At 41.1% G+C, this 24,153-nt stretch overlaps 2 protein-coding genes across 8 annotated transcripts in view; one reads left to right on the forward strand and one right to left on the reverse strand.

Annotated features, from left to right (window-relative positions):
* The first annotated feature begins 2,849 nt into the window (after nt 1-2,849).
* C9H2orf88 (chromosome 9 C2orf88 homolog) overlaps nt 2,850-24,153 on the forward strand; it is a 58,072-nt gene continuing 36,768 nt past the window's right edge. For 2 of the 4 annotated variants that reach the window (XR_009819261.1, XR_009819260.1), the window contains exons 1-4: nt 2,850-2,953; nt 3,221-3,404; nt 7,416-7,489; nt 20,395-20,445. Coding sequence is in view for 2 of the 4 variants with exons in the window: in XM_062002486.1 (XP_061858470.1) it covers nt 12,531-12,794 (264 nt within the window). In the remaining 2 variants the exon portion in view is untranslated. Of the gene's footprint in view, nt 2,954-3,220; nt 3,405-7,415; nt 7,490-12,364; nt 12,991-20,394; nt 20,446-24,153 lie in introns of those variants that run through there. The other 2 variants (XM_062002486.1, XM_062002487.1) reach the window with 2 other exon arrangements.
* The window catches only part of HIBCH (3-hydroxyisobutyryl-CoA hydrolase), a 47,181-nt gene continuing 38,408 nt past the window's right edge, over nt 15,381-24,153 (reverse strand). For all 4 annotated transcript variants that reach the window (XM_062002485.1, XM_062002482.1, XM_062002484.1 and 1 more), the window contains 2 exons: nt 23,165-23,198; nt 15,381-18,195 (listed from right to left, as the gene is read on the reverse strand). In XM_062002485.1, coding sequence (XP_061858469.1) covers nt 18,080-18,195; nt 23,165-23,198 — 150 coding nt within the window. In that variant the 3' untranslated portion in view covers nt 15,381-18,079. The remainder of the gene's footprint in view (nt 18,196-23,164; nt 23,199-24,153) is intronic.

Raw genomic sequence — 24,153 nt, forward strand, 5'->3', positions numbered from 1 at the left:
TCCAAATCAGTCCATGCATGGCATGGGCTCCTGTGCCCTGGTAGGTGTAGAGTACCCCAGAGACCCTGCAGCCTCACTCTCTGGGCAACTGCTGCAGCTCTGAAGCCTCTGTGATGGGGTACCTCAGACTTGGGCATTGTGATTTTCAACATCCCAGCATTTTTTTCTGGTCTCAGCCTTCCACACTGAATTGCTTTACAAACTAAATATTTCATCGACTGCCTGGTCTGTGCCTGGTGTTAGTGATTTCAAATGGATGCTCCACATTTAAAAACATTGACTGCTTTGCTTGAGCCAAATATAATAAGCTGTCTTGCACACTGCACAGCTAATAAAATATTAAATACATTTTGGCACCCAGAAATAAACACCAGCTTGAAATTTTCCCTGTCCTTAACTCCCTGTCCCCCCACCTCAGCTTCACACCGAAGCGCTGCTGTTTTGACTAAAAAGTTTGTTGTTGGGTGTGACAAGGGCAGGCAAGAGGTATACAAGTGCTGTATGATTATTATCTGTTGGGATGAAACAAAGTGATCACATTGGATGCTAGTGATGTGCCATGCAGGGGAGGACAGCCTGTGAATTGTCTGCCTCACGTCTCAAAGTTGCTTCATGAGAACTACACTCCTTTAAAAGCTGAAGTTAAAAGTAGAGCCTTGCGTTAGAAAACAAGCCAGAACAAAGAAGATCACAGTAGACATAAACTGCTACAAAGATATTCACCATTTCTTATTTTCCTATTTTAAAACTGTTTGTATATAGTTTAAAAATCATTGTGATAATCGTACCACTGTTCATGCAAGGCCTTTCCAGTACTCTGTCTTGTTTTAATTTTCAGTCTTTTGTTTGATTTGCTCCACCACCCACCCAGAGGAGAACTAAAACAGTAATAAAAGCATCTGATGGAAATCCACCCAGGGCAGTGGGTCAAAGCTCCTTGAAATCAAGGGATATAGTGCTGCCAGCTTTAATAGGCTTTGGGTCAAGCTCCTAAAACCTACCTCTGCAAACACTTGTATCCATGTGCTTATCTCCAAAGGAGTTTGCTCCTGGCTGTGGAACTCATCACATATGTGAGGAACTGGGGCTGATGTTGGTACCAGAGACTGCTTGCCCTGGGAACTGCTGCTGTGGAGAGGCTGGCAGAGAGGGTTGAGCTTTGCCCCCATTTGCCACTCAGCCTCAGAAACAATCTCTTTGATCTTGAAGGGCAGCATGGTTCCTGTTAGAGCTGGATGAAATGCTGCAGCAAACGCAGCACATACAAGCCCCCTCTGCCCTGCATAGCATTTGCCAGCTGAATGCTCTACCCGGGCCCCAAAGACAGTCATTAGTAAAATCTCTGGGGTTTTTTTTAATTCACTGATGGATTGCTTGCAAGTAATGATTAGAATATTGTGTGCTATTGTCAAATGGTCATAGTCATCCATTCACCTACCCAACTGCTGGACTTTGTGGAGATGGACAGAGGTGGCTGCCTGCTGCCTGTCCACCGTCTCTCCAGGCTGGGGAGGACAGCTTGGGGTTTGCCTCTCACAGAGAGGGCAGCAGATATCAGAATGATGCAGTGTTTGTTTTTGGTGTTTATCTAGCCCCTTGCTCTCCTGACCCTGTGCAGCCCCTCCAGGAGTTGATAACGGCAATGTGATGGATCAACTGTGACCCAGCAGCTACAGGTAGAATAGTGGGTTTTTTTGACTAGTTTCACCAGCATAGGGTTTTCTTTGGCTTAGATAATTTTGCAATAAATTCCTTGGCTGGCTGATGCCTAACTGGAAATACTTTAGAAATCTACTGGACAATAAAACTCTTGCCTAAATACATAGAAGATATAGCCACAGGTCAGCACAGCACAGGCACTTAAACTGAATGCTACCTACTCCCAGGGCATATGAGAGGAGGACTGGATCATGCAGCACCCCTGTCAAAATCTTAGTCTGTTGCTGCTGAAGAAACCAGGGCCCAGGGTGAAGCTCGTCCCAAAACACAGAGCCTGTCACCACTGGCACCAGGAGGCCATTGCCTGTCTCTGGTCCCCATCTCAGCCCCAGCCAGGCATGAGCTGCCCGGCAGCCTCAGAGGTGATGCCCAAACATGTGCGCTTGCGTGCTTTGCAGTATCGTTGATGTCAGGACTTCCCAAAGGAAGGAATGCTTTACCCCAGATGTCTATTCAGCCTCTGTTGAGAAACACTTTTCAGTTTTAGCATCACTTTCATTTTAGGCAAATTAAAAATGCTTTAGTTTGCTCAGCCCCTTCATTCGGGGAGATTTCTTTTGGGATGGTGGCATTTTTTAAAAAGCTTTGGTAAAATTAGCACACGACTCGATGCTTCCTGGCAGAATGAAACCGGAGAAACATCACCCTGGCTTCACCCTGAGCCTTTCCCACAGCTTTCTTCACTGTAACATCCACCAGTACTTCACCATTCCCGGTTCTGTGGCACGCCAGCATTTATCAAAGGGCTGAGGTTAACATGCGATTCCAATAACACTGAGTTTTTACATGGCAACGCCATCCTTTAAAAATGCCTCCCTTCTCTGAAAAGAAGCAGGAGCCAATGAGAGGCGATTTTCCTCTGGCTGGGTGATTTATTCTCCCCCCTCTTTTTTTAGAATTGTACGCCGCAGGCCCCGTCCCGGCCCTGAGGCCGCCGGCACGCGCTGCCCTTGCCTGAGGCGCGGCGTCGGGAGCGGGAGGGCGAGGGGCGGGGCGGCAGGTGCCGCTGCGGAGCGGCGGCCGGGGCTGGGCCGGGCCGGGGCGGGGCAGCAGGTTGGGGCCGCGGCGCCGCCGAAGGGCCCCGTGAGGCGGTGGCACTTCCCGCCTCTCCCTGCCCCGCCCGACAGCGCCAGTGCTGCTGCCGCCGCCGCTCCGGCCGGGCCGTGCCGTGCCGCGGAGAGCGCCCGGCGGAGCGGCGCGGAGGGGAGCAGCGCGGCGTGAGTGGCGGCGGCGGGTAGGGTCCGCTCCTCGGGCGCTACCTGTTTGCCACCGCTGCCGAGCGAAGGGGCGGGAGGGAGGCCCGGGATGTCCCCGCGGGTGCGGCGGGTGGTCGCTCTCGGAGCCCTGGGGCCGACGGCGGGAGGACGGGATGGCGGTGCCGAGGCAGGGCGGTGCCCGCCAGCAGTGCTCGGCCCTGCGTCTCCGGGCGCGGTTGCGGGTAGTTTGCCGAAAGTGTTGCCAAAATGGACTTTGATGGTGGGCTTGTGTCTTTGTGGTTTAGGAACAGGAATCTGGAGGACGCGGCGTCGTCAGGACGAGGGGCTGGTCCTGCAGGCACCTTGGGAGGAAGGGGCTGCCGTCTCCAGATTGACCGGCTGCAGGAGTTTTGCTCTATGGATGGAAGCGTGCTGGTGGGATCATGTTTTCAAGATGCTCTTTGCACTTAAACCGCCCCCACCGTGCTGGTATGTCAGGCGGGTCTCTCTTGCTTGGGACCTTCGGGGAGCAGAAGGGTAGCCTGGGCCGTGTCCACTCCCTGCAGTCACAGTGGGTGGTGACCCATTGAGTGAGCAGTGGCTGTGGGTAGGACTGGCCTTCAGCATCGTTTGCTTATAGCGTGGAGGACGGGAAGAAGAGCTGGGCTTTGACGTGAAGTTTTTCAGGACGGGAGACTGTGATGTTTTACTCTTGCTACTATCTCATGCTGAGGTTGTTAGAAACAAAGTCCTGAACGTTGAGCAAAACAGAGGTGCTGCTCCCATTGGGCACCCGTGAGATTGCCTTAGCAGAGGTAGTGTATGTAAAGCAATGTGAGCGATGCAGACCAGGAAGGTAAACAGCGTGGCAGCTCCTCCGTAAGCTGCCTTTCTGCTGCAGGGAAGACATGAGACAGCTGTATTTGCTGGCTGAGGTGGCATGGTAAGAGTTTCTTGTCAGCCCCTGCTCTACCACGAGTACCTCTTCCAAGCTTCAGCACAAACCTATATGGGGCAGGTTAGCTTGATCTGGCACATTGTGAAATTTAGTAGTGTAAAATCAGCCATGACACAAATTGTAAAACATTTAGAAACATCTCATGCTTTCTCATAGTTCAGGAAGTGGGAGTCCAAATCGAGTTTCTAAATATAGGGGTTTTTTAAAAAAAAGAAAAAAAAATACAGGGATTCATACTATAGTCTTAGCAAAATGTCATTTTTAACCTTCAAGTACGTACAAATGAGTTCTCTTCTGAACATGATGTTCTGCTGAGAAGATTCCTTCTTCAACATCACTTTGGTTTGTACAAGTCGCACAAGCGGCTGGGCAGGGCCGAGCACTGGTGGTGCTTGCAAGGAGGAGGAGGTGGTTCTGTGGGAGGGTCCTGCAGGAGGGCTGTGGAGGCACGAAGGCAGCTACTCCAACAGAAGTAGAAGCTGGCATGTTAGGAGTGCTGAAATTCAACAAAGTAAATACTGGGGGAGAGCTGTGAGACAAGAAGGGGTTTTAAGGCTAACAGCTCTTCATTACCATTCTGGGCAGCTTTCACACTGCTGGAGCATCTGGTCGTTAACTCCTCACTGTTCTCCTCGATGATTTCTGACAATCATTAGGAACGTAGTTGTGATTTTTAAAACACGGGGCTGTGTTTTCCTGCACATTCCTATATCAGATGTGGAAAAATGGGTCTTCTGTTGGCATTCCTGATTCAGATTCTCAGTTTTACAATTGGCTTCTGTATAGGGAGATTAAAGAACAGGATGAGTTTGTGTGCTGGTTTTGACCTTGGGCAGATCCCTGCCATCATCTTCCTTCAGACTTTCATTTGCATTAATCCAGTGGGCCCTTTGCCTTCCTAAGGGCATCACAAAGCAAACCAATGTGTCTCATTCATACCTCATGATCTGCAGCTCCATATGTTCGTAGCCGAGTCTTGTGACAGATACTACAATAAAATGCAACCCTGTCAGACTGAGATACTGATTCACAGTTGTACCTGCTGCTGCTCATCAGTTCTTGCTGGCAGGATCCCCAGGTTGGGCAGCAGCCAGGGATAACGATAGGAGGGGCTTTCTTTCTTGTGAAGATTTGTGCATCCCCATTCGTTGTCTGCAGCAGTCTGGCTGGCACCTGTGGAGCTCACTAAATACACCGTTATGAACAAGGTCAGATCCTAAGCTTTAGCAGAAGTGTAAGTAGATTGGTGTTTTAATGTATTCCTGAAGTTGGGCTGCTAATAAGAGGCAATTGACTTGTTGGAATGGAAGTTGTGTGGTACATCTAGGAAAATACCAGTTTCTGCTCTATTTCATTCAAAACAGTGTCCCCAGCATTGCCATAAACGGTCAGGCTGCTTTGTTTGGACCCAGTGCTGTGCTTTAATGAGCAATCTAACCTCAGCATGGGGCTCGGCCAGTGTCTCTGGTACCCTTTGGTGGAAGGCCTTGCATTTTCCCCTGCTGAGGGGAAAACGTTTGGGGGAGTTCTTCAAGGAAACAGCCATACATCTGCATTAAAAACTTTATATCAATTTCTTACACTTTGTTTCTGTTCCCTCACCAGTTTTAAGCATTATTTTGTGTTTGGGCTGTTGGAGAGTTTCAGATCTCCTCTATGACTGTTAGCTTTTCCTTCCTCTGAACCAAGGCATTCGTCTGTAATTTCCATAGTTGGATTTTTAAATCTCGGCTAAACTTCCTGCAGAAGTAGTTTCTGAGAAGCTATGCATCTTCTTCATGGCCTTTCTTCTGCAACCACACTCTTGAGGCTTCACTTGCTAAGAAAATCCAAACATAGAGATGTTTGCTCTTTTGTATGTAGAAAAGAGGCTTTCATCAGCTGCTGTACCAGAGAGAGGATTTCAGGACAGGCTGACTGGGTACAATCTTACTTTCACGAAATCAGACGGCAACCAAGCACATGGTGTTCTTTACTTTTTTAACAACTTTTTTTTTCCTGGATGAAAACTAACCCTGTGGCTTCCAAGGACTATACCTACTGGCATTGCTGTTTTCTGAACTATTGGTGTTTTCACCTGAAGATGCTTTGCTGTACTTCACCTTTGCTCGTTACACCAACTGTGCTCTTACTGAAAAGACACTTAAAATAATCATGTGTGATTATTTTAAAAGTGTGGTGTTTCCCCATTCAGTTACAAACTGGCTTAGAAGCTTGAATTCTGACCACAGAGAGGGAGAACACAAGCCTTTGCAATTTCAGCATGTACTCCAAGACAGATAACCGGGAGACTTTCACTGACGTGCTAATTCTGCGAAGTGGTTGTTTGTGGTTCCTGCATCCAGCCCTTTTCTGTCTGTAGCTCTTATCTCCAGTTAGCAGTGAGTGACACAAGAGGGAAAGGATGCTCCTGCAGGGAATGAAGGCTCCATTTCTGCTCTTCGTTGCCTGAGTTGTTTCAGGGTATTTAGGTATTTCAGTGGTTTCTTGAGATAGCTGGATCTTGGGAATCGTGCTTGTCTTAACTCTAGCTTTTCAAAACTTCCCTTTCCCACAATTAGAAGTCTTTCAAAACTTCCCTTTCCCACAATTAGAAGTCTTTAAAATAAATGTTACTGCAACACATCTCTTCTATAGGATTTGCAAAAAACTGGATGTTAAGGAGAGGCAGAAATCAAAACTGATGGACTGTACTGCTTTGAGAGCCCCTGCCTGGGGCTGCTCTGCATGGGAAGCCTTGAGTCCGGCAGTGATGGAACTGATGCTGTGCACTGAAGTGAATGATTCATCCCTCTGCCATTTATGTGCCACTGCTCTCTACAAAACTGCAGAATATCCAAAGCCATAATATCATGTGCCCTCCTGAATAACATCCCACCTTCTTAGGGAGAGGAATGGCAGACATAATATGTTCTGTTTCTCTCCATTAGTACATGGAGGACATAAAAATATGAAAGGTGATTAGGTGCAGTTCAGAGTTCTGGATGCCTAAATGCTGTTTGGTATACCTCTGCTGGAGTGCCAGCTGAGTCACCTGCCCTAAGTTTGAGTATCTTTGTTGCAAAGACTAATGTTTATTACTTCCATATTGACAGCTCTGTGATTGTCTGACTACTCTCATATGCACTTGGATGATAAAGGTCCAAGTCTCAGCAGAAACTGAGAGAACTTTTAAGCTTAGGCAAAAGATGAGGCACTCCAGATGCTGTTATATTATCCTTCCTATCGCCTTGCTGAAATCGTTCTTAACTGTACTTGCTGTGGAAAGAGGTTGGCATCCTGCATATTTACAGTACCAGAGCCACTTGCCCAAGCAGTGACCCCACTGTACACCTGAGATTAGGTGCTGAGATTGCAGCCTGACATTCCATCTAGTTTCTTAAGTGCTGTATCATCCTTTTAGCTTTGTCAAAGTCAAGTACTGTGGTTGAACAGGCAACCAGACTTCTGCAAGGTCAGGACTACAGATTTATCTAACTTTGTGATATGTAACTTTGACATCTTCACAAGTGCTAAATTTTATGTATTGGTTCCCTTTGCAGAGTCGCAGTCGTGAAGCTGTCGGTGTTCTACTGGGAACAAGTGGGACAACTTGTTAAAAGCAGACACGTCTTTGGTAAGTAGCATCCTCAGCTTCTCTTGTGGATACCAAGGAAAACACTAAAAGCCTTCTCAACTGGAGGAGGGCTACAAGGAGTCTTACTTGAACCTAGAAGTTTGGAAAGTGTGGAGCCTAGCTCTCTCTCAGCAGAAATGACTTCCCGTGTCCAACTGGGCAAAGCTGCACTGAGCTATTTCGGCAAGTATGACTTCTTTCTAATCTGATGACTGCTACAACAGAAAGTGTACAGAAAGCTGTTCCTTGCAGTATAGCATTGAACTTCAAGGAGATTTTTTTTTTCAGAGGTCTTATGGATGGATACCATTTAAATGGTATCAGGAACTTATTTGCCTGTGATGGCTAGAGATGTTGCATAACACCAAAACTTTTGCTTTTGTGCCTGTCTTCATCATGAGATGTGTACTCGAGAGAGGCAGGCAAAACTATTTTTGGATAGCTGGCATTTATCCTGTTGTAATTATTATTGATGAATTTAATATGTTTAAAAGGTATTTATTTATCAAAATAAATCTATAGTTATGCTATTAATGCTTTTTTTTTTCCTGTCTTATTTTGTGTAATAGCAAATTGCAGGTATCCTTTTACCATTCTTTTGTTTCCTTCAGTGGTTAAAAATGAATTTACCTTGGCAGGAAATACTTAGCCAGGCTGGCAAAGAGGCTGTTTAGCTCTTTCTTGCAACGTGAGTTCAGCTATGTGGCATGACTCCCTCAATATTTTCTCTCTTCCTGTATTACCATAGGACACACATGTAGTAAAGAATGTAATGAGTGAAACAGCACCTGAATTTGTTTTCAGGAACTTCGAAATCCAGAGACGGGAGGGAATTGATTGTTTCCAGGACTCCAGTTAAAATAATACACAGTGTCTGTAGTATTGAAGTTAAATGAGGTATTTAAAAGCATATTGACTACATGTCCACTGAAATCGAGCACTACTAGCAACCTACATCTTTCAGGTGTATTAAATCACCATTTCACTTGCTGTAAAGCTGATCTTTAAACAGAATAGACATGTTAAGGTTTGAGATGGTGCTGTTTTAACTGGTTGACAGTGCAACAGAGCAGACTGCAGCTCCCTAACCTCTGCCTCTAGCTAAGCACAGCAGCTTGTCACATGAGGAACTGCGTCTGCAGAGGTTTTGGCCTGAGCCTCAAACCATCTATGCAGTGGTTTCTAAGGCACAACTGGCAACAGATCAGAGCCTGGACACTGAAAGAAACAGATTACTATCAGACAATTTTGCCTAGTGCAGTTACTGAATGAAACATCATGCTGGGAGTAAAATTAACTGCTTTTGACCGCCCACTCGCCCCCTCTCCCCCAGGGGTATGAACTCTGTGAGAAAAGCAAGAGATGTTAAAATCCCTGTCAGAACTTAATACATTGAAGATGAGATAGGTGGAGAGGATTTAAACAGTGCTCGTCCATGTATGTGCAAGCAGTGGCTGTCAGAAAAACAAGCAAGCAGTCAGAAGATTGAGGGCAGCTTCATTTGCAATGTTTTATGTGCCAACAGTTATTAACTCAAGTAGAGCGGGCAAACTATAAAACTTAACTGCAGTGACTTGGAAAGTAGCGTGCTCTGTAAATAATGAAATGAGGAGCAGTAAAGAATTTAACCTACGGCCAATAACTTTGCTTTTAAGCTCAACTAGTAATCAATTTGGAACAATTTAATTTGTCTTGCATGCCCTGCTAGCTAGAGGTTTTATAGCCTGCCTATTTCTCTATGTAGGAGAGTCACACAAATGTTTGATTTGGCACAAATGAAAAGGCAGAGGTAAGAAGGTGGGAACAGAGGTAAATCCTGCAGAGTAAGATGCTGACCTAGGGACTGTCTTACTACCTGCTTTAGATGTTTGTCCTCCCTCTACTCAGTTTCCTCCCTTCTCCTTTCTGCTAGACTCTAACTCATCTGCTTGTGTCCCATAACAGAAGAGGAAAAGAAATCTCTAGTTGTAGGACAGAAACATATTACAACGATGATAAAATACCAACTAAAGTTTGCTACCACTTAGCAGACCTCCTTTAAAAAGTGAAAAAAAAGATGACATATGAAAGAATATGACTCCAGGCTTAGATAAAAAAATCAAAACCTGAATATTCCTTAAATAAAGTGTCAGGGATGAAACGAACAAAATATGTTTTATCAGCCGTGGTGTAGAGCTTTTGTATGGTTGGAGAATCTGAGATTTAAATCTACAGCCTAAGGAGAACACAGTAGTTACCAGAAGGGTAGTGAGAAGGGACACAGCATAGCTGTGTACCTCCCAATGAAGCCTGTGTGTTTCCTTGGCTCGATAAAGACTGCAGCTTTTAGGCATCAGCAGTGCTGGGTTATAGATGCTATCAGTGATTTGATACCGAGAAAATGCCAGTCAGGACTCAATAGCCAATGTGACTATTAAGCAGGTGTTCTTTATTGCAGTGCTGTGTGCAGAGGGCATTCTCCCCAAAACATGCACACCCCAGCCATTAGGTTTTCGTTTTGTATAGACAATAGATATCAATAGACATTCATATTCATTACAGTTCTTTAAAAAGGTTGGGTTATGTTAATCACTTCTAAGAACGCAAATTGTCAGTTCCGCACATTGTCCCACCTTAGTCCGCCCAGGTTACGCCTCCATCACGCCTCCTTCAGTGGTCGTGGGGAGTCGCTGAGGATGAAGATCTGAGTCTTCCTGACAGTGTACTTTTCACCTTTAGATTCTTCAAACCACAGAACAGGACAAAACCAGCCTTGTTCTATCAGCGCTAAATAGTAGTTCTGTCAGTGCTAGATAACAATAGTAGTTAGTAGTTCCTAAAAAAAAATGTCCCACAAGGCTTCTGGTTTTACAAGGTTAGCAATTTTGCAAAACTAATATTTAAAATACCTAAGAGTTATAAATGTATACTTGAGTTTTCTAGCTAATATATACTGCCCTGTAAGTTCTTTCATTCAGATTCTTTGCCATATTAGATACTTTGAGCTACCGTTTGTCCAGAAGAGCAAGTAGAAATCATTTTTTTTAATGTTTTATTAATGGTAAATATTGAAATTAGATGTGCATGAGATACTGCCATTAGAAAGTTGTGCATTATTCAGATGTCTGAATTGCTTTCAGGTATCTCTTTGGCTTCTGGCTAAGCATGTTCTATAAGTGGTTTAAGTTTTGTCAGTGTGTGCAGTTGATAGGCACAAGTATAAAGCTCATGGTTTTTTTATAAACCTCCATAGGGACAAATGTGGTTTCTTGTGCAGTGAAGGGAATCCTTCCTCTTACCCATTTAACAGCAAGTTAGTACAATTAAAATCTCACTGATAGCTTAGCTCTCCTCTGTGTTGGGTAATATTACAAATGCTAGCAGCAAGGTTTATGTTACAGGCTTGTTAACTATGCTGCCTGCTCTAAAATGCACAGACTGATGCTGCAATGTGTCATTATGCACAAAAGAAACTTAATGTTTTTAAAGTGATTTACAAACACTTCTCTAAAATGCTGAAATGTGCTGATACAAAGCTAAAGGTATGAAAACATTTGTAGTACTTTGTGGTTTCAGAAGCCCTTTAGATCTGATGTTCTGCCAGGAATGCCAACTACCGTTTCCAAGGGCTGGCACTGCAGTCCTACAAACTATTTTCTGAACAGGTTGTGAAGTTTCTCAGAAGCAGAAAGAGGAGGGAAGCTTTTCTCTGTGAACCTGGTACTCATGAATCAGCTGCCAGACTGAGGAAGTCCCGTCATACTTGTGGAACACGATTTGCCTGCAAATAGGATTGATTTCCTCTGCAAATACTTGCCTGTGATCAGGTTACTGGATCAGAGCCTCTGTTTCCCACAATATATAAAGCAAACAAATAAGGCTTAACATCTCTGCCATGATTGTGTCCTCAAAAGCTATTTACAAAAGAAGTCTTTAACTTTGGCTGACCTTAGTACAATGTCATTGGGTGAAGCGGTAGGGAACAGTTGGTTTCTGTGTACCACAGTCTTTATTTTGGCTGGCAGTCTATTAACTCTGAGAAGTGGGTAAGCTCACACCAACTAAAGTCAGGCATATCATGAGATTTTGCTTTGCACGTATAGGGAAAGTAGCCTGAGAAATAGCTCTGTAGGCTAATAAACATATACCAGAATTTGGGGCTGACCAAAGCTTGTTGAGTTTGACATATGGACCTTATCGGGTGTTTCATTGCTCACACTCCCTAGAGTACATCCCATGACATACAGTTGCCCTGCTTTGGTAAGAATGGTGCTCTAGCTCTGTCAGAACTGCTCTGAACACAGCAGTCTGCTGCTGCTTTCCCTAAGCTCTCGGGGAAAAAAACTCATAAAAGCAGCTCTTGTTTCTTGTGAATCCCTTTCGTGACTGCGTGCCCAAGCCTCCTTGAGCAACAGCAGAATGACACTGAGAATTAGTGTCAGCCTTGCCCAAAGGGTGTACAACAGCCAGGGCACAAGGCTCTTGTTAGGTGGTGTATGTGTAGTGCGTCTGTGTGCTGGTATGGGGTTTTATTTTTGTTTTCTTTAGAAGCAGCAGCAGCAGCAGTCACTGGAGTTGAACAGTATTTGTTTGTGAATTTGGGAAAACAGCGCTGCATTGTCAGTTTGGAAGAAACAGGGGTTTTTTTTCCCCAAGACCCTTACATTCCTAGATGGCTTATGTTACATACTGGGAATTGCACTCAAAGGCACCTTGAATTCAGGTCAAGCTTTGCCTACTTGCGGTAGATGGATGTTAGTGATAAAAACACTTTATGCACACCATGCAGAGATGTATTAAAGTTGCTTCTACAACTGTCTGCAGTAAATTGAGCTTTCCTTTAAGCTCACCGAGAATGGTCAACTATTGCATTGATATGAAACACTGTTTTGACAGATTTCTTCAGAAGTCAAGAAGCACAAACGGAGACATTCTGTCCTTTGAAAATAACTGGAACCACTAGCAAGAAGCAGCGACACTGTGCATCAAACAAGGAAATCGTTCCCAAGTTACCAAAACATGCTGTTAAACTGACTTTTGCAGCTACATTTTCAAATGTACCATGGGATGCATCAAATCCAAGGATGCCTTGGCAGGTTCAAATGCTCTCCAGGATGAAAGGATCAGGGAAGGTAATGAAGGATGCTCTGGGGAGAAGTCATCACTGATAGCAGGGAAGATGGATGAGAAAAGTCCCTCAAGCACTATAGTGCTAGACTATGCACACCGTCTCTCCCGTGAGATTCTTGACCAGGCGGTGAAGCAGTGGGCGGTGACTGAAAGCAAATACAGTGACATCCCTTTTATTGAAAGTGATGTGCCCTGAGCTCTGACTGACAAGGACTGTCTCCACAGCCAACATTCCATCTGTTAAGCAGTTTGTATTTGGTACTAGTGCAAATAAAGTAAAACCAGCTGTGATTAAAGCATAATGCCTCTCTATGAATGTGTTTGCAAGGAGAGGCTGAAAAAATTTGCCTTTTAATCTATATTGCTAAGAAACTAATTGGATTACAGTAGAACCTATTGTGTCCTTTGTTATTGGGCGTACGTTGAGTATATTCTGTCTTTGTATGTGTTGAATGTGATCAGAAATTAGTGTTAGAGAATGAGAAGAGGGGTGGCTGCCCTGCAACTGTACAAGCAATGCCACAGAGGCCCCAAAGATGCTTAGCAACAAAGTGTGGATTACTTTTATGTACTGCGTAACAAATCCGTGGCCTGTTTGTAGGTGAAGGGACAAGAAGTCTCTGTGCTTGGTAAATGTCCTCCTTTTGCTGAAGTGAAACTAAGGTCTGCATGTAGCAAAGAAAACTGCTGTCACAAATTTTACTTTGATTCCCTGACCTGACTAAAAACCACAAAGTGAGGGTGACGCAGAACACTTCATAAACTCAAACAGTATTTGAGGAATGGTCTGGATTATGACATTATTCAACAGCCATTCATAAGTGAACCAGTGAGAACCATTATACTATTGATAAAGAGTTCATTATAATTAACAGATGCTCTGGCTTCCCTAAGTGCATGAAGGCTAGTCTCTAAAATCCTGCAGTAAGATAGTTTAATGACATCTGATCACTGTGTTCAGACCAAAGCTGTTTGCTTTTTTTAGTTTGGGGTTTTTTTGTGGTTTTGTTATTTGGGGTTTTTTTTAACTGTAACCCAGAGACGCGTGTGAAAACTACTGATGCTTACTAGTGAAATGAGCCTTCAGAGGTGTAACATTGATTTAGGACTGTTTGTTTCATGGGGACTCTGGCTGCTTCACTCTAAAGTCACGCCCTTGGGACAGCACACCTTCCTTCAGCTTCTGTAGGCTCAATTTTGCTACAATTTTGTTGCCATTTTATACAAAGTGAATGCCTTGTAAAAGCTGGGCGTTCTAGCACCTGTTTGTTCCTTTTTCTGTTATGGCCAGTTTAAAAGATGTGGAATTTATTTCCTAGCTCAAAGTACTTTCCATTTTATGTTTTCATTTTATAGAAAAATGTTTTCCATTCTGGCAAAAACTGTTACTATTTTTAAAAGGTACACGTAGTTGTAGTAATGGGAAGCAAGCAGGAAGAGGACCATGTAAATCATTATTGTTGGCTTAATCTCAAGACATGTGCCAGGTTATGAATTGAGCTGTTTTGCAAACGGAGACACAAACTTGGTTATTTGAAATTCACCTCTGTGAAGAAGTGATTGAATCAAGAGTGAACAGTGAAAAACGTGTCTCTCTAGGCCAGCACAAGACTGCCATGAATTCGCAGTGCCCAGAGCAGGCCCTGCTATGAAGACTGTGCTCAGGCTTTTGCTGAAAAAGGGAACAAAACCTATTTGTGCTTTCTTTTAAGCAATTTTGTTTTCTTTGAAGCCATATGTAAAGTGGGACTAAGGTTTTATGTCCTATTTAAATTTTATGTCCTATTTAAATTCTACTGCTAACAGTGATGTTCCTGGAAGCTCTAAAGCACATACAACAGTAGTTTATACTCCGCATCTGCTCCATCTAAAAACACTCCATGCCATAGATTAGGATGAATTAAAAAGCAAAACCAAGACACTGATCAGATCAGTACATAGAATTGGATAGTGCATAATCACAGTATTACAAAAGATTCCTGTTCTTATTATAGCCAAAATAAAGCTTTATTACAAAAAAAAAGCCAACCCTTCTATAACATTAGTTTCAACTCAAGAATGTTACTGCTGCCCAAGACAGTAATAAAAAAAAGGCCAAATTGTATGGACATTGTTTACTGGACAGGTGAACAGCAGATAGAGAACTGCCCTCACTTTAAAAGCAAACTTGCTGACCCTTGTACAGACTCCTTGGTGGCTGCCATGGGGAGGTAGGCGTTGCAATGCTTGGTGTTGCAATGTCTCCAGTCCTTTGTTTGGATGTAGCCTTAATATCTGACACTTTCAGGAGGCAGACTATCAGATGAGCTTTTGAACACAGCTTCTCCCTTGGCAGGCTGCCACTGCACAGTCCAACAGCAGGCAGAATTAGAAGATAGTATAAAAGAATAGTCTAAAGTTATTGTAGCACCTGTACTGAGAAATACCCAAAATGTCCCCAGAGGAGAGAGTTTCCCAGGTGTAACTAAACGTGCATCCCAGGGAGCTTCCGCTGGGGGTATGGCATGTAGGGGACGGCTATAACGCTTGCTTGGAGCCATGCCGGAATGCATGGCTACCACAGTGCCTACTGCTTGTTAACAGCTGGCCACTTGCCTCCAACCACAAATCCTCTCTCCCCTCGTGAAGACTACAACAGCTCCAGTATGGCCTGAAGTGCAATTCCAGCTGGTTTATGATGTTTTCTATGACACTGGCACTTCAGGGAAAGCATGCAGAAAATGGAAAGGAAAACTTGGAAATGAGCTTACAAAGAACAGGGAGGCTGCTTCTGACCTGGACAATAATCTTTTTACAGTGAGTATTGCAAAAAAAAAAAAACCCTAACAACATATGTTCAATTCTGCAGTCTGGTGAGAGATGAAAGGAGATCTCTTTCCACAGTTCTAATGTATTTTTAATAGGCACAATACTGGTAACATTACATGTTTACTTCAAATTAGATTACTCTAAGATGTGCTATAGTCTTATAAAGCCACTTCAAGTGGCTTTCCAGCTAAGTTGTCACTGATTGTTTTACTTCATTTTGTGTCATGAAGGCACTCCAGTATGGGACTGGCATACTCTGCAACGCCATTTACTTCTAAATATTTAGGAGTTAAAAATACACTCCTTTTCTCCAGGAAACATTAAGTCTGAGAGACGCGGGTAACAATGTGACTGACTTGATACTCTAATAATGGTTCAAAACACATTAGCTGCAGCACAACTTTGTAACGTTGACATTTCTGGAATAAGACACACCAGTATTCCCAAATAAAATACACTCCAATATATTTTTACAATATTTTTTGTGGAAAATATTTTCTTGTGGACCAAATAAAATTAAACTTATCATCTGTTTGTATGACTTTTATTTGATAAAAGTGTAGATGGGATAGGATCTTGTTACCATGTGTTTGGGCCAATTCCTGCTTACATACATTTTGGAAGCAGCTGAACATGCAAGCCAAAGTTTATTGAGTCAGAAGGATACTCTGGCTGAAATGTAGTAAATCAGAGAAGGCACGATTCCCACTCCCTGGGGATTACTGTGTTTTTCATTAAATATAGTCGCTGAAGATTGCTCCTTTTGTACAAACATACGGAATGAACCAATTCCATTATGAAACATTCCAAATGAAACAATAAATTTAGAATAGCCATTGTTTAAGAATCTACAACATATAACAATTTAAGAGAGGAGGTTTACGTTTCTCACAGAACCAGCACGAGGCAGAAACTTAAGTCCTATTTTAAGAATTACCTTAAAGGTATTAAAATAACTACTTTGGAAAATGAACTCAAGGAATGTCTCATAACAAATACATACAGGGTAAAATTAACTTGCATTGAAATTTTAACAATTTTATCTTTAAGATGCTATTTTTTGCCTTACATTTTGCTCATATCTAAGGCTCAGAAAGTCACTCTAGTATCTCACCTGGAAACCTGAATTTCCTGGACTTGGTTTCTAGGCAACAGCTTCTGGGAAGAAAGGAGATTTAAGCCAGTGAAGACAAATTAGTGTTGGTAATAAAAACTGCCCAATGTTGAAAACTCAGATGTGCTCTAGCTCTCCCCAATACTGATTACTGTCATTTGAACAAAAGTTTCCTTCTTGTAGGTTCTGGTTCATCTTCAGAGAAGCCAAAATTTTAATTCATGACCTGCCTGTAACTGTAGAAACAAGTACGAAGAGAAACTGATATATTATTTGATTAGCCATAAAACAATGTGCAGTCTTAATGCTGATGAAAGATTAGTAACTATGTGTTGCATACGCAATAGGAAAATTAATTTACCCCCCCTCAAAATATGATACTTTTATCAAGTTACGTCTTATAACATCAAGTATTATTAGTATCAGAACCCAGCAACCTTTAATGTACATACAACAAGGGGGTTTTTATGTGTATTTAAATTTTGGTCCCAACAAATGTCTTTGTTAGGGTATGTTGCGTTAAAAAACTATAGAATCCATGTAGCAGCAGATACTTCATGTCTTCTCCTATTCATATATGTTCAATATGTATTGCTGTGGTCCTCCTGCATTTGACAGATTTTCTACCCATCAGACCCAATGTTAGTAAGCACAAGCACAAATCCAAATGGGCTGGTATAGATGAACTCCAGCCATTTACAGTATTAGGGCCAGGCTGACATCTACCACTAAAATCATTAGACAATAACTAACATCAACAAGAAATGTGCTGCTTAGCAGTCAGAGGAAGATCTGAGACTTACTTTTTCACTACTATACCACCAGGAAAAACTAGCAAATTTTGAAATCATGAAAAACTACTTATGCAGTTCAATCAGACTTAATGGCATTCTAAAATAGTTGGTTTTACAAGCAAATGGAAGTGTGCTCGAGGCTTTGGCAATATTACAACACTTGAAACAATGTCTACATTACATAGCAAGACTGAATACTGACCAAATGTTAAATCAGTAGAACAATTTCTTGCTCTCAGACTAATCGCATGTCAGTCTTTTATTTAAATAACTACTTAACACCATGGATTTAGCATGTTTTGCATTGTCTTGGGTAGCTCTGACTAGTTTAAAGCCTTAAGTATATTTTGTGTTCATTGTACAGAGAAAAATCTGAGACACTATCTAAATTTAACAGATCAGTGACAGAGTCAAGAACACAGTGGTCTCCCAACTTCTTGTTTATTAAGTTTTCCCTTAACCATGTTCTCTCACCAAAAAAGTTCCTCCTAAACTAAGAGCTGACACCCAAAAAAAAAAAAGTTAATCATTGTGTAAAGCAGTAAAAATAACGGTGTGCACTAAAGTAATTTTTCCCCTTATTAACCAGAGATACAATTATTTTGCCATTATGGCAGCATAACAGAAGAGACTATTCCTGAGTGCAAAAAGTAGACTTCAGAATCTCAGGAGAGCTAAAAGAGCCTTGTCAAACGTTATCACATTACTATTAATTTGTATATCACAGAATTAAGCAGATGTATAAGATGTCAGTAGGCTGGATCTTTACAACTTGAGATCGTTGTTTCCCAATGGCTTAAAACAATTGTCCACAAATTCATCACTGACTTCTTCTAGAGTAGCTGGCTTCCATTTGGGGCATTGGTCTTTGTCGATCAGCACTGTCAGATGGAGTACAAAAACCCAAAAGTTACTTGTAAACTCTAATTAAGATGACTTCAAATTGCATCAAAACAGACAACTACTGCGAACACATAGGGGAGAAAAATCAATATGCTGTTGAGAAGTCAGAGTTTTTGTAACACATAATTCCACCCTAATAATTTCTTGAGCTGCGACTTGTGTAGAGATTGGGAGTTGCCTGATGATAGCTGGAACAGTGGATCACTTCAGAAGTAGATCAAGCTTTGAAGGAATAGACCTGAAATTAGTGCTTTGTGTTAGACTTAGCACTGACTGTATTTTCATGTGAAACTGGGAAGAGCATACATACATGACGCTCCTTTGGACTAGGGCTTTCACAACTCTGCGCAAAATATGACTTTGTAGACTATAGCAGATGACTCAAAGTAGGTGTTAAATGCTTAAAGCTAATGTAAACACATTATCTAAACTAATAAGAAAATAACAAATGAGGAAAGAGTAAAGCCGGGGACCTTTGTGGGAAAATCAAGAATATTTACTTGTAAATACTGACAGATACTGCAGACCTATGTAGATTTAATGGTGAAGATTTGTATCCTCATATGTACACTTTACACTGTATCCTGGGAAATATATCACTGAAGACAAAATCATCAGTGAAGGAATCGCCTGTAAAATTGTGACAAGACCAATATCAATTCACAAGAGGCATTTCTTGAATCACAGGAACGTTGAAGGCACGTCAGTGAGAATAGTTGCACTAGCAAAGAATTAACAAGACAAGAGAGAGTTTATTTGCATGTAAAAATTACCACTATGAATGGAATTGCAGAGCATCCTTTTAAGCACCTTTCTTGCTCCAAGAAAATCCATGAAAATGCTATTCAAAATGTAAAATTTTTATAATTTAGAAAAAAATAGCTACAGTTAACTGTGCATCTCTAGGAGGCACTGACTACCCAACATTGCTCCTCAATACACATTCCCTTCATGCGTGTGATATCAGCGACAGATTTGGAGATGCACTTGTGTCCCAGGACACTTCCTGACCAACACCGTCCACAGCATATAAGGGAGGACAGGCAGGAATCACCTCTCAAGTTCCTCTGCTGAGTACAGAATTAGCTTGTTGATTTGTTTGAATGTTTAGAGTAGACACAGAGGCTAGATATTTTTCAAAAAAGCTGGTTTTTTAGTAAGTTCTCATTGCTTTCTAAACAGATTTCTTTCTTAGTGACTAAACTAGAACTATTTGGCATGAGAGGTCTGCAAAAGAGATGAATTTTAAGCTCAGTAGAAAGAATGCCAACCTCAAGGTTGTGTCTTACCAAAAGACAGGCAATTTGTGGTAAATAATGTGACTTGAAAACATCTTTTTAACTTTTCCCTATAGAACCAACACATGAAAAGTACCTAGAAAATAAATACCATTCAAATTATATTAACTTCCCTAATTAAATATTTCTGTAGCTGAAGAATAAAGACATCACACCTCTTTAGCTTGCCTTTTTAAAGAGAAATGAGAATCACAGCCAGCTACATGCAAATGCAGGAGAAAGGACACCTTGGATACAAATAAACACTTATTTTGCAAATAAACCCTTTATATAGATAGAAGTTGCAGTTCCCCAGAGAGCAGAATCCATGTGTGCAGTTCGTTATAAAAAATGTGCTGTGGAGGTGATTTTACAAGGTCATTCAAGTGTGTAACTTACTGAAAAGTTATGATTCTGCAAGTTAACTTTAAACATTGTGATGTGAAGACATTGACTGGTTTAGATAAAAAAGCATAATTGTCCCAAACAATTATATTTATGCCATCAGAGTAGTACTTACCTAATGATTTTCTTCAACTGTAGTTGAAGTTTACATTCTGACCAAAATAACCTTAACTGTTATCCATGAAAGCCAACATTGACTAGAGATGCTTTAAGTTAGAGAGGAAAACAAGAAGTACATGTGGATGCTCCTACAGCTGCAACTCTGAAATACAGTAGGAATTGCTGATAATTCTCCACTCTACAGCACTACTGTGTAATCAAATTAGCCTTTACGTTTGAGTACGTGGCTGGTTTTACTCTGGTGGATAAACCAAATGCTTATAACAGCTTTTCCAATGAAATGTTTAATCTTATATGAGTTAAAATATGTGTTCTAATAGCATCATGAAAATCTTCCCTTTCTGCATTAACTTCTGTGTATTTTTGTTTCTCCAGCTTGAGATATCGATCACTACATGAAGAGAACAAAGTCTGAAGACTTCTAGGGTAAGTTTAGAGAAGTTCATTACAGTAAAAGTAAATGAAGGTAGATACTGTGTTAAGTGTTTGTTCCTGTATTTTATCCTGTTAAAAAAAATCCAAAATGTTCAGTAGCAGTGACTTTACCAGACTTCAATTTGTGTTTGGTTGCTTAGACTCGTTCAGCACAGTCAAAACACTCATAATTCTAAGTTCCTGAAATTCTGTTTGTTGCATTGAAATATCTCTACCTACTCACTGACTGCAGGGGGTTTGTGTGGCCAAGGTAAAGGCTCACACCTGCCAGCTGCTGGCACTGCAGGGGAGAAGGCAGAAGCCTTACAGAAATATCATATTTGCAGGATCAGAAAATATATAGAAAGCCTTTATCATTCCACTTGAAGGGTACTATCCAGCACCAATAGTTAGGAGGCTAATCTAAAAGAATTTTGCCCATCAGGCTGCTGAGATTGAGGTCTACCTGGATGTGTTGGAGCACTGACTAAAAATGACCATTTTTCTTATGCCATAGCAATTAAAAACCAAAATTCTTGGGAATTACTCAGAGCTATGCATTTCTTACTTGACGTATTATTCTATAAATCAAAGTGTAAAATGGATACTTCAAGTATTCAAAGACCACATATACCATTATTTGAGAAAATGTTGATGAAGTGTATGATCTGTGTGATCTATGCTTTAAAGGTTTTGGCTTTTCCTTAGTAGTTCAAATCACAAGAATCGTAAATGGGGAAGACTGTTTGCTAGAAGACTTTCACTCTAGTTGAGAGAAAACTGGCTAAAAGAAAAAAGAGACTTTTGACCTCAGGTCAAAGCAGGTTTAAAAAGCTTTTAAACTACTTCCCTAGCATGCCTACCAAAATTATGGTTTGAGGCTGATAATAGCTGTTATTAAAACCTACCTGTGGCCATTGCTGCTGAAAAACAAGCTTCAAAACTAAACTCTATTATATCTTAATTTCTTAATCCCCTTGCCGTTAGACAGGGTCAACAGTTGTCTCTTAAATGCTTGGAATGTAATGCTTTAATAAAGAAAAAGTTGATACTTTACATTTTCATTTTTATTCACTATAGTTGATCCTGTGAAACACTTGATAATCTTACTTCCTATTAAAAAAGGATACCCAGCATGTTGTTGAATAATGATTTTCATGAGATTACACCCAACTAAAAAAATTATCTTGACTCAGATTCTGCACCACTCAAACAACAGAAACCATTTTAAGAAGATAAATCTGAGAACAAGATCTATACAGTAAACAGGGAGCAAAAGCATTTAAAGAACAATTATTATCAATATCTTCAATCTCCTCAGTACAGTTGGATCTCCAATGAGTTTTTTTACCTCCCCTGATATAGCTAAGCCTTTGCTACATCATCCTACGTAAAAGAGAAGCTTCCCTGCTGCTGCTTTCTTTACAAACAGTTAGTGTAATTTACTGGCCATACTGACAAGTGATTTGCTTTTGTCCTCTACCACATCACCAGGTGGTTTAATGACCTTGACAATTTAGTGTTCATCTGACTTTCCGACTATGAGTTTGTCACTCCTTGATTAAATACATTTCAGCAGCTTGTATGATGATTTATAATATATCATGGGAATATTCTTTTTAAGATATCCTTGTCCCTATTACCAACACAATGAAAACCACATGCTTCTCAACATGTGTGGTAAATTCTTCAAAGGAGTCTCTGCTAATAATTGATAAAGATTAATTAGTTAATATCAGAGATTCTTTCCATGCTGTACAAACAAACTTTGCAGCTCTCACCTCAGCCTATCTTTAATACAGTATTACTAATAGTGAACACTCAAACTAAGAGCCATTACTCAAATGGATTTTAAGCTACATTATAAAGATAGCTATAAAAAATGAAAAAGAAGTAATAAAACATACTCAAGTATATAACCGTGTGAATTAAAAGCCAGGTTCCCTCAACCCTAAAGTGTTATTAATCCAAAAGTCTTTTACTGTAAGCTCCTTGGAAAAGAAATGCCTCTGCTTTGTTTCTTCTTGTGCAGAATAGTACATAAATAATTACTACAATCTCTAACAGATGTGACATTGAGTTTGACAAACTGCATAGTGAATCAGCAGTAGAATCAAGGACAGGATCTAAGTCTGTCCCCTAAATGAACTTGCTGTGCCACTGCTTTCACTTTTTTTCACTGCTTCACCTATTTTGTCCAATGCTGAATTATTTAACATGAAGTTTACATATATAGTTTGCTAATAGTGAAGCACCTCTATACAGAGGTATTTTGGACAAGGGTGAAAATAGTCTCTGTTCTGTTTTCTACGCAAATAGCTGTTCTTGTCTTTGAGTCTTAAACTATCATATAGCTGACTGAACTAGCTATGTGGCAACACTAAATCTGGACACAGAAATGATGCACATTGCTACTCACTACTGTCATTAAATATATTTTGAACTTTTCCAATGAACTGAAACATGAAACCTTTTCATGTTGCTGTGTTACCAGGTGGATAAATAACGATATGCAACTGAGATTACACAAAGGAAACAACATGGCTGTTAACACTTTGGAACAAATATAAAATGTTAGCCATACAGGAGTCCAATAAGCAAAACTGTAGCAAGCTCAGAAGTGTTCTCTGGGCTGTGGCTGCATGTGCTTTTCTTAGCCTCCAGAGGTGCAACACAACAGTGAGTTTGCATATTACTAAGTTTGAGGAATGTTTCTGGAGCGCATGCTTACCTGCTCGAACCCCTTCAAAGAAGTCGTGGCCCCTCTGAAAGATTAAAAAAAACAGCCATATCATGACAGATTCTATTTATCCCATCTTTCCCTGTCCCACTTCTGCTTGAGATGCAAGTTCTCAAGATTCAGTTAAATCCTACTTGTACTGTTCTCATGTAGTCCTGCTTTGTCTTTACTTGCTAAAGCCTGTTGAACTGTAGGTGACCAGCCAGCTTTTACACAGTACAAGCCCTCTCTGTGCTACATCTCAGATTTTTCTAAAAAGTTTTGCATGATGGAGGCTAAGGTGTATTGGATCAGAAAATCTTCAGAGAAAGCCTAGTCTTCAGGAACTACGATGCATCTGCATATTTTGCAGTTACATGGAATCCTGGAAACATTCCAGTTGGGTTTTTTTAATAAGGGTAAACCTAACATTTACATCTCTAATAATGCTTCACTAGTAATGGAGCAAACAATACTCGTTCCAGGAAAGATATGGCAAGGATGAAGTCAGGCAGTACAACATATCAGAACTAGGTATGTTTTTGCTAATTGATTTTTAAAGCATTTTCTTAAACTATCACAAATCACTCAACCAGATACATAATCTCATTTGAAAATGTGCCAAAACTAATAAGGATGCCATGGGGAAGCTTTGAGGTCTGTGTTCAGATAATTCAGTTAACAACTCCATTCTGCTGAAAGTATCACTTTCTCATTTGTTATCCAAGTACTCAGCCCTTACTACAAACAATAGTAAAATATCTTGTTTTCTTTATAATAAATTTATCACAGCACTCACTGCCTGAAAGGCAGCGATATACAACTGTTTACATCCTGATGATGAGAAATGAGGACTAAGTAATTTAAATGGGAAATCTGTTCAAGAACACCAGAGTTCTAAAATTATGGGTCAAACACCAAACTTTCTGTATTGTAACAATATCATAATTTTCTTAACAAAACCCTTCTACCATTCCCATCTGACCATCATTAATTTAGTC

The sequence above is a fragment of the Colius striatus genome, chromosome 9, assembly GCF_028858725.1.
Source record: "Colius striatus isolate bColStr4 chromosome 9, bColStr4.1.hap1, whole genome shotgun sequence".
Taxonomy (NCBI): Eukaryota; Metazoa; Chordata; class Aves; order Coliiformes; family Coliidae; genus Colius; species Colius striatus.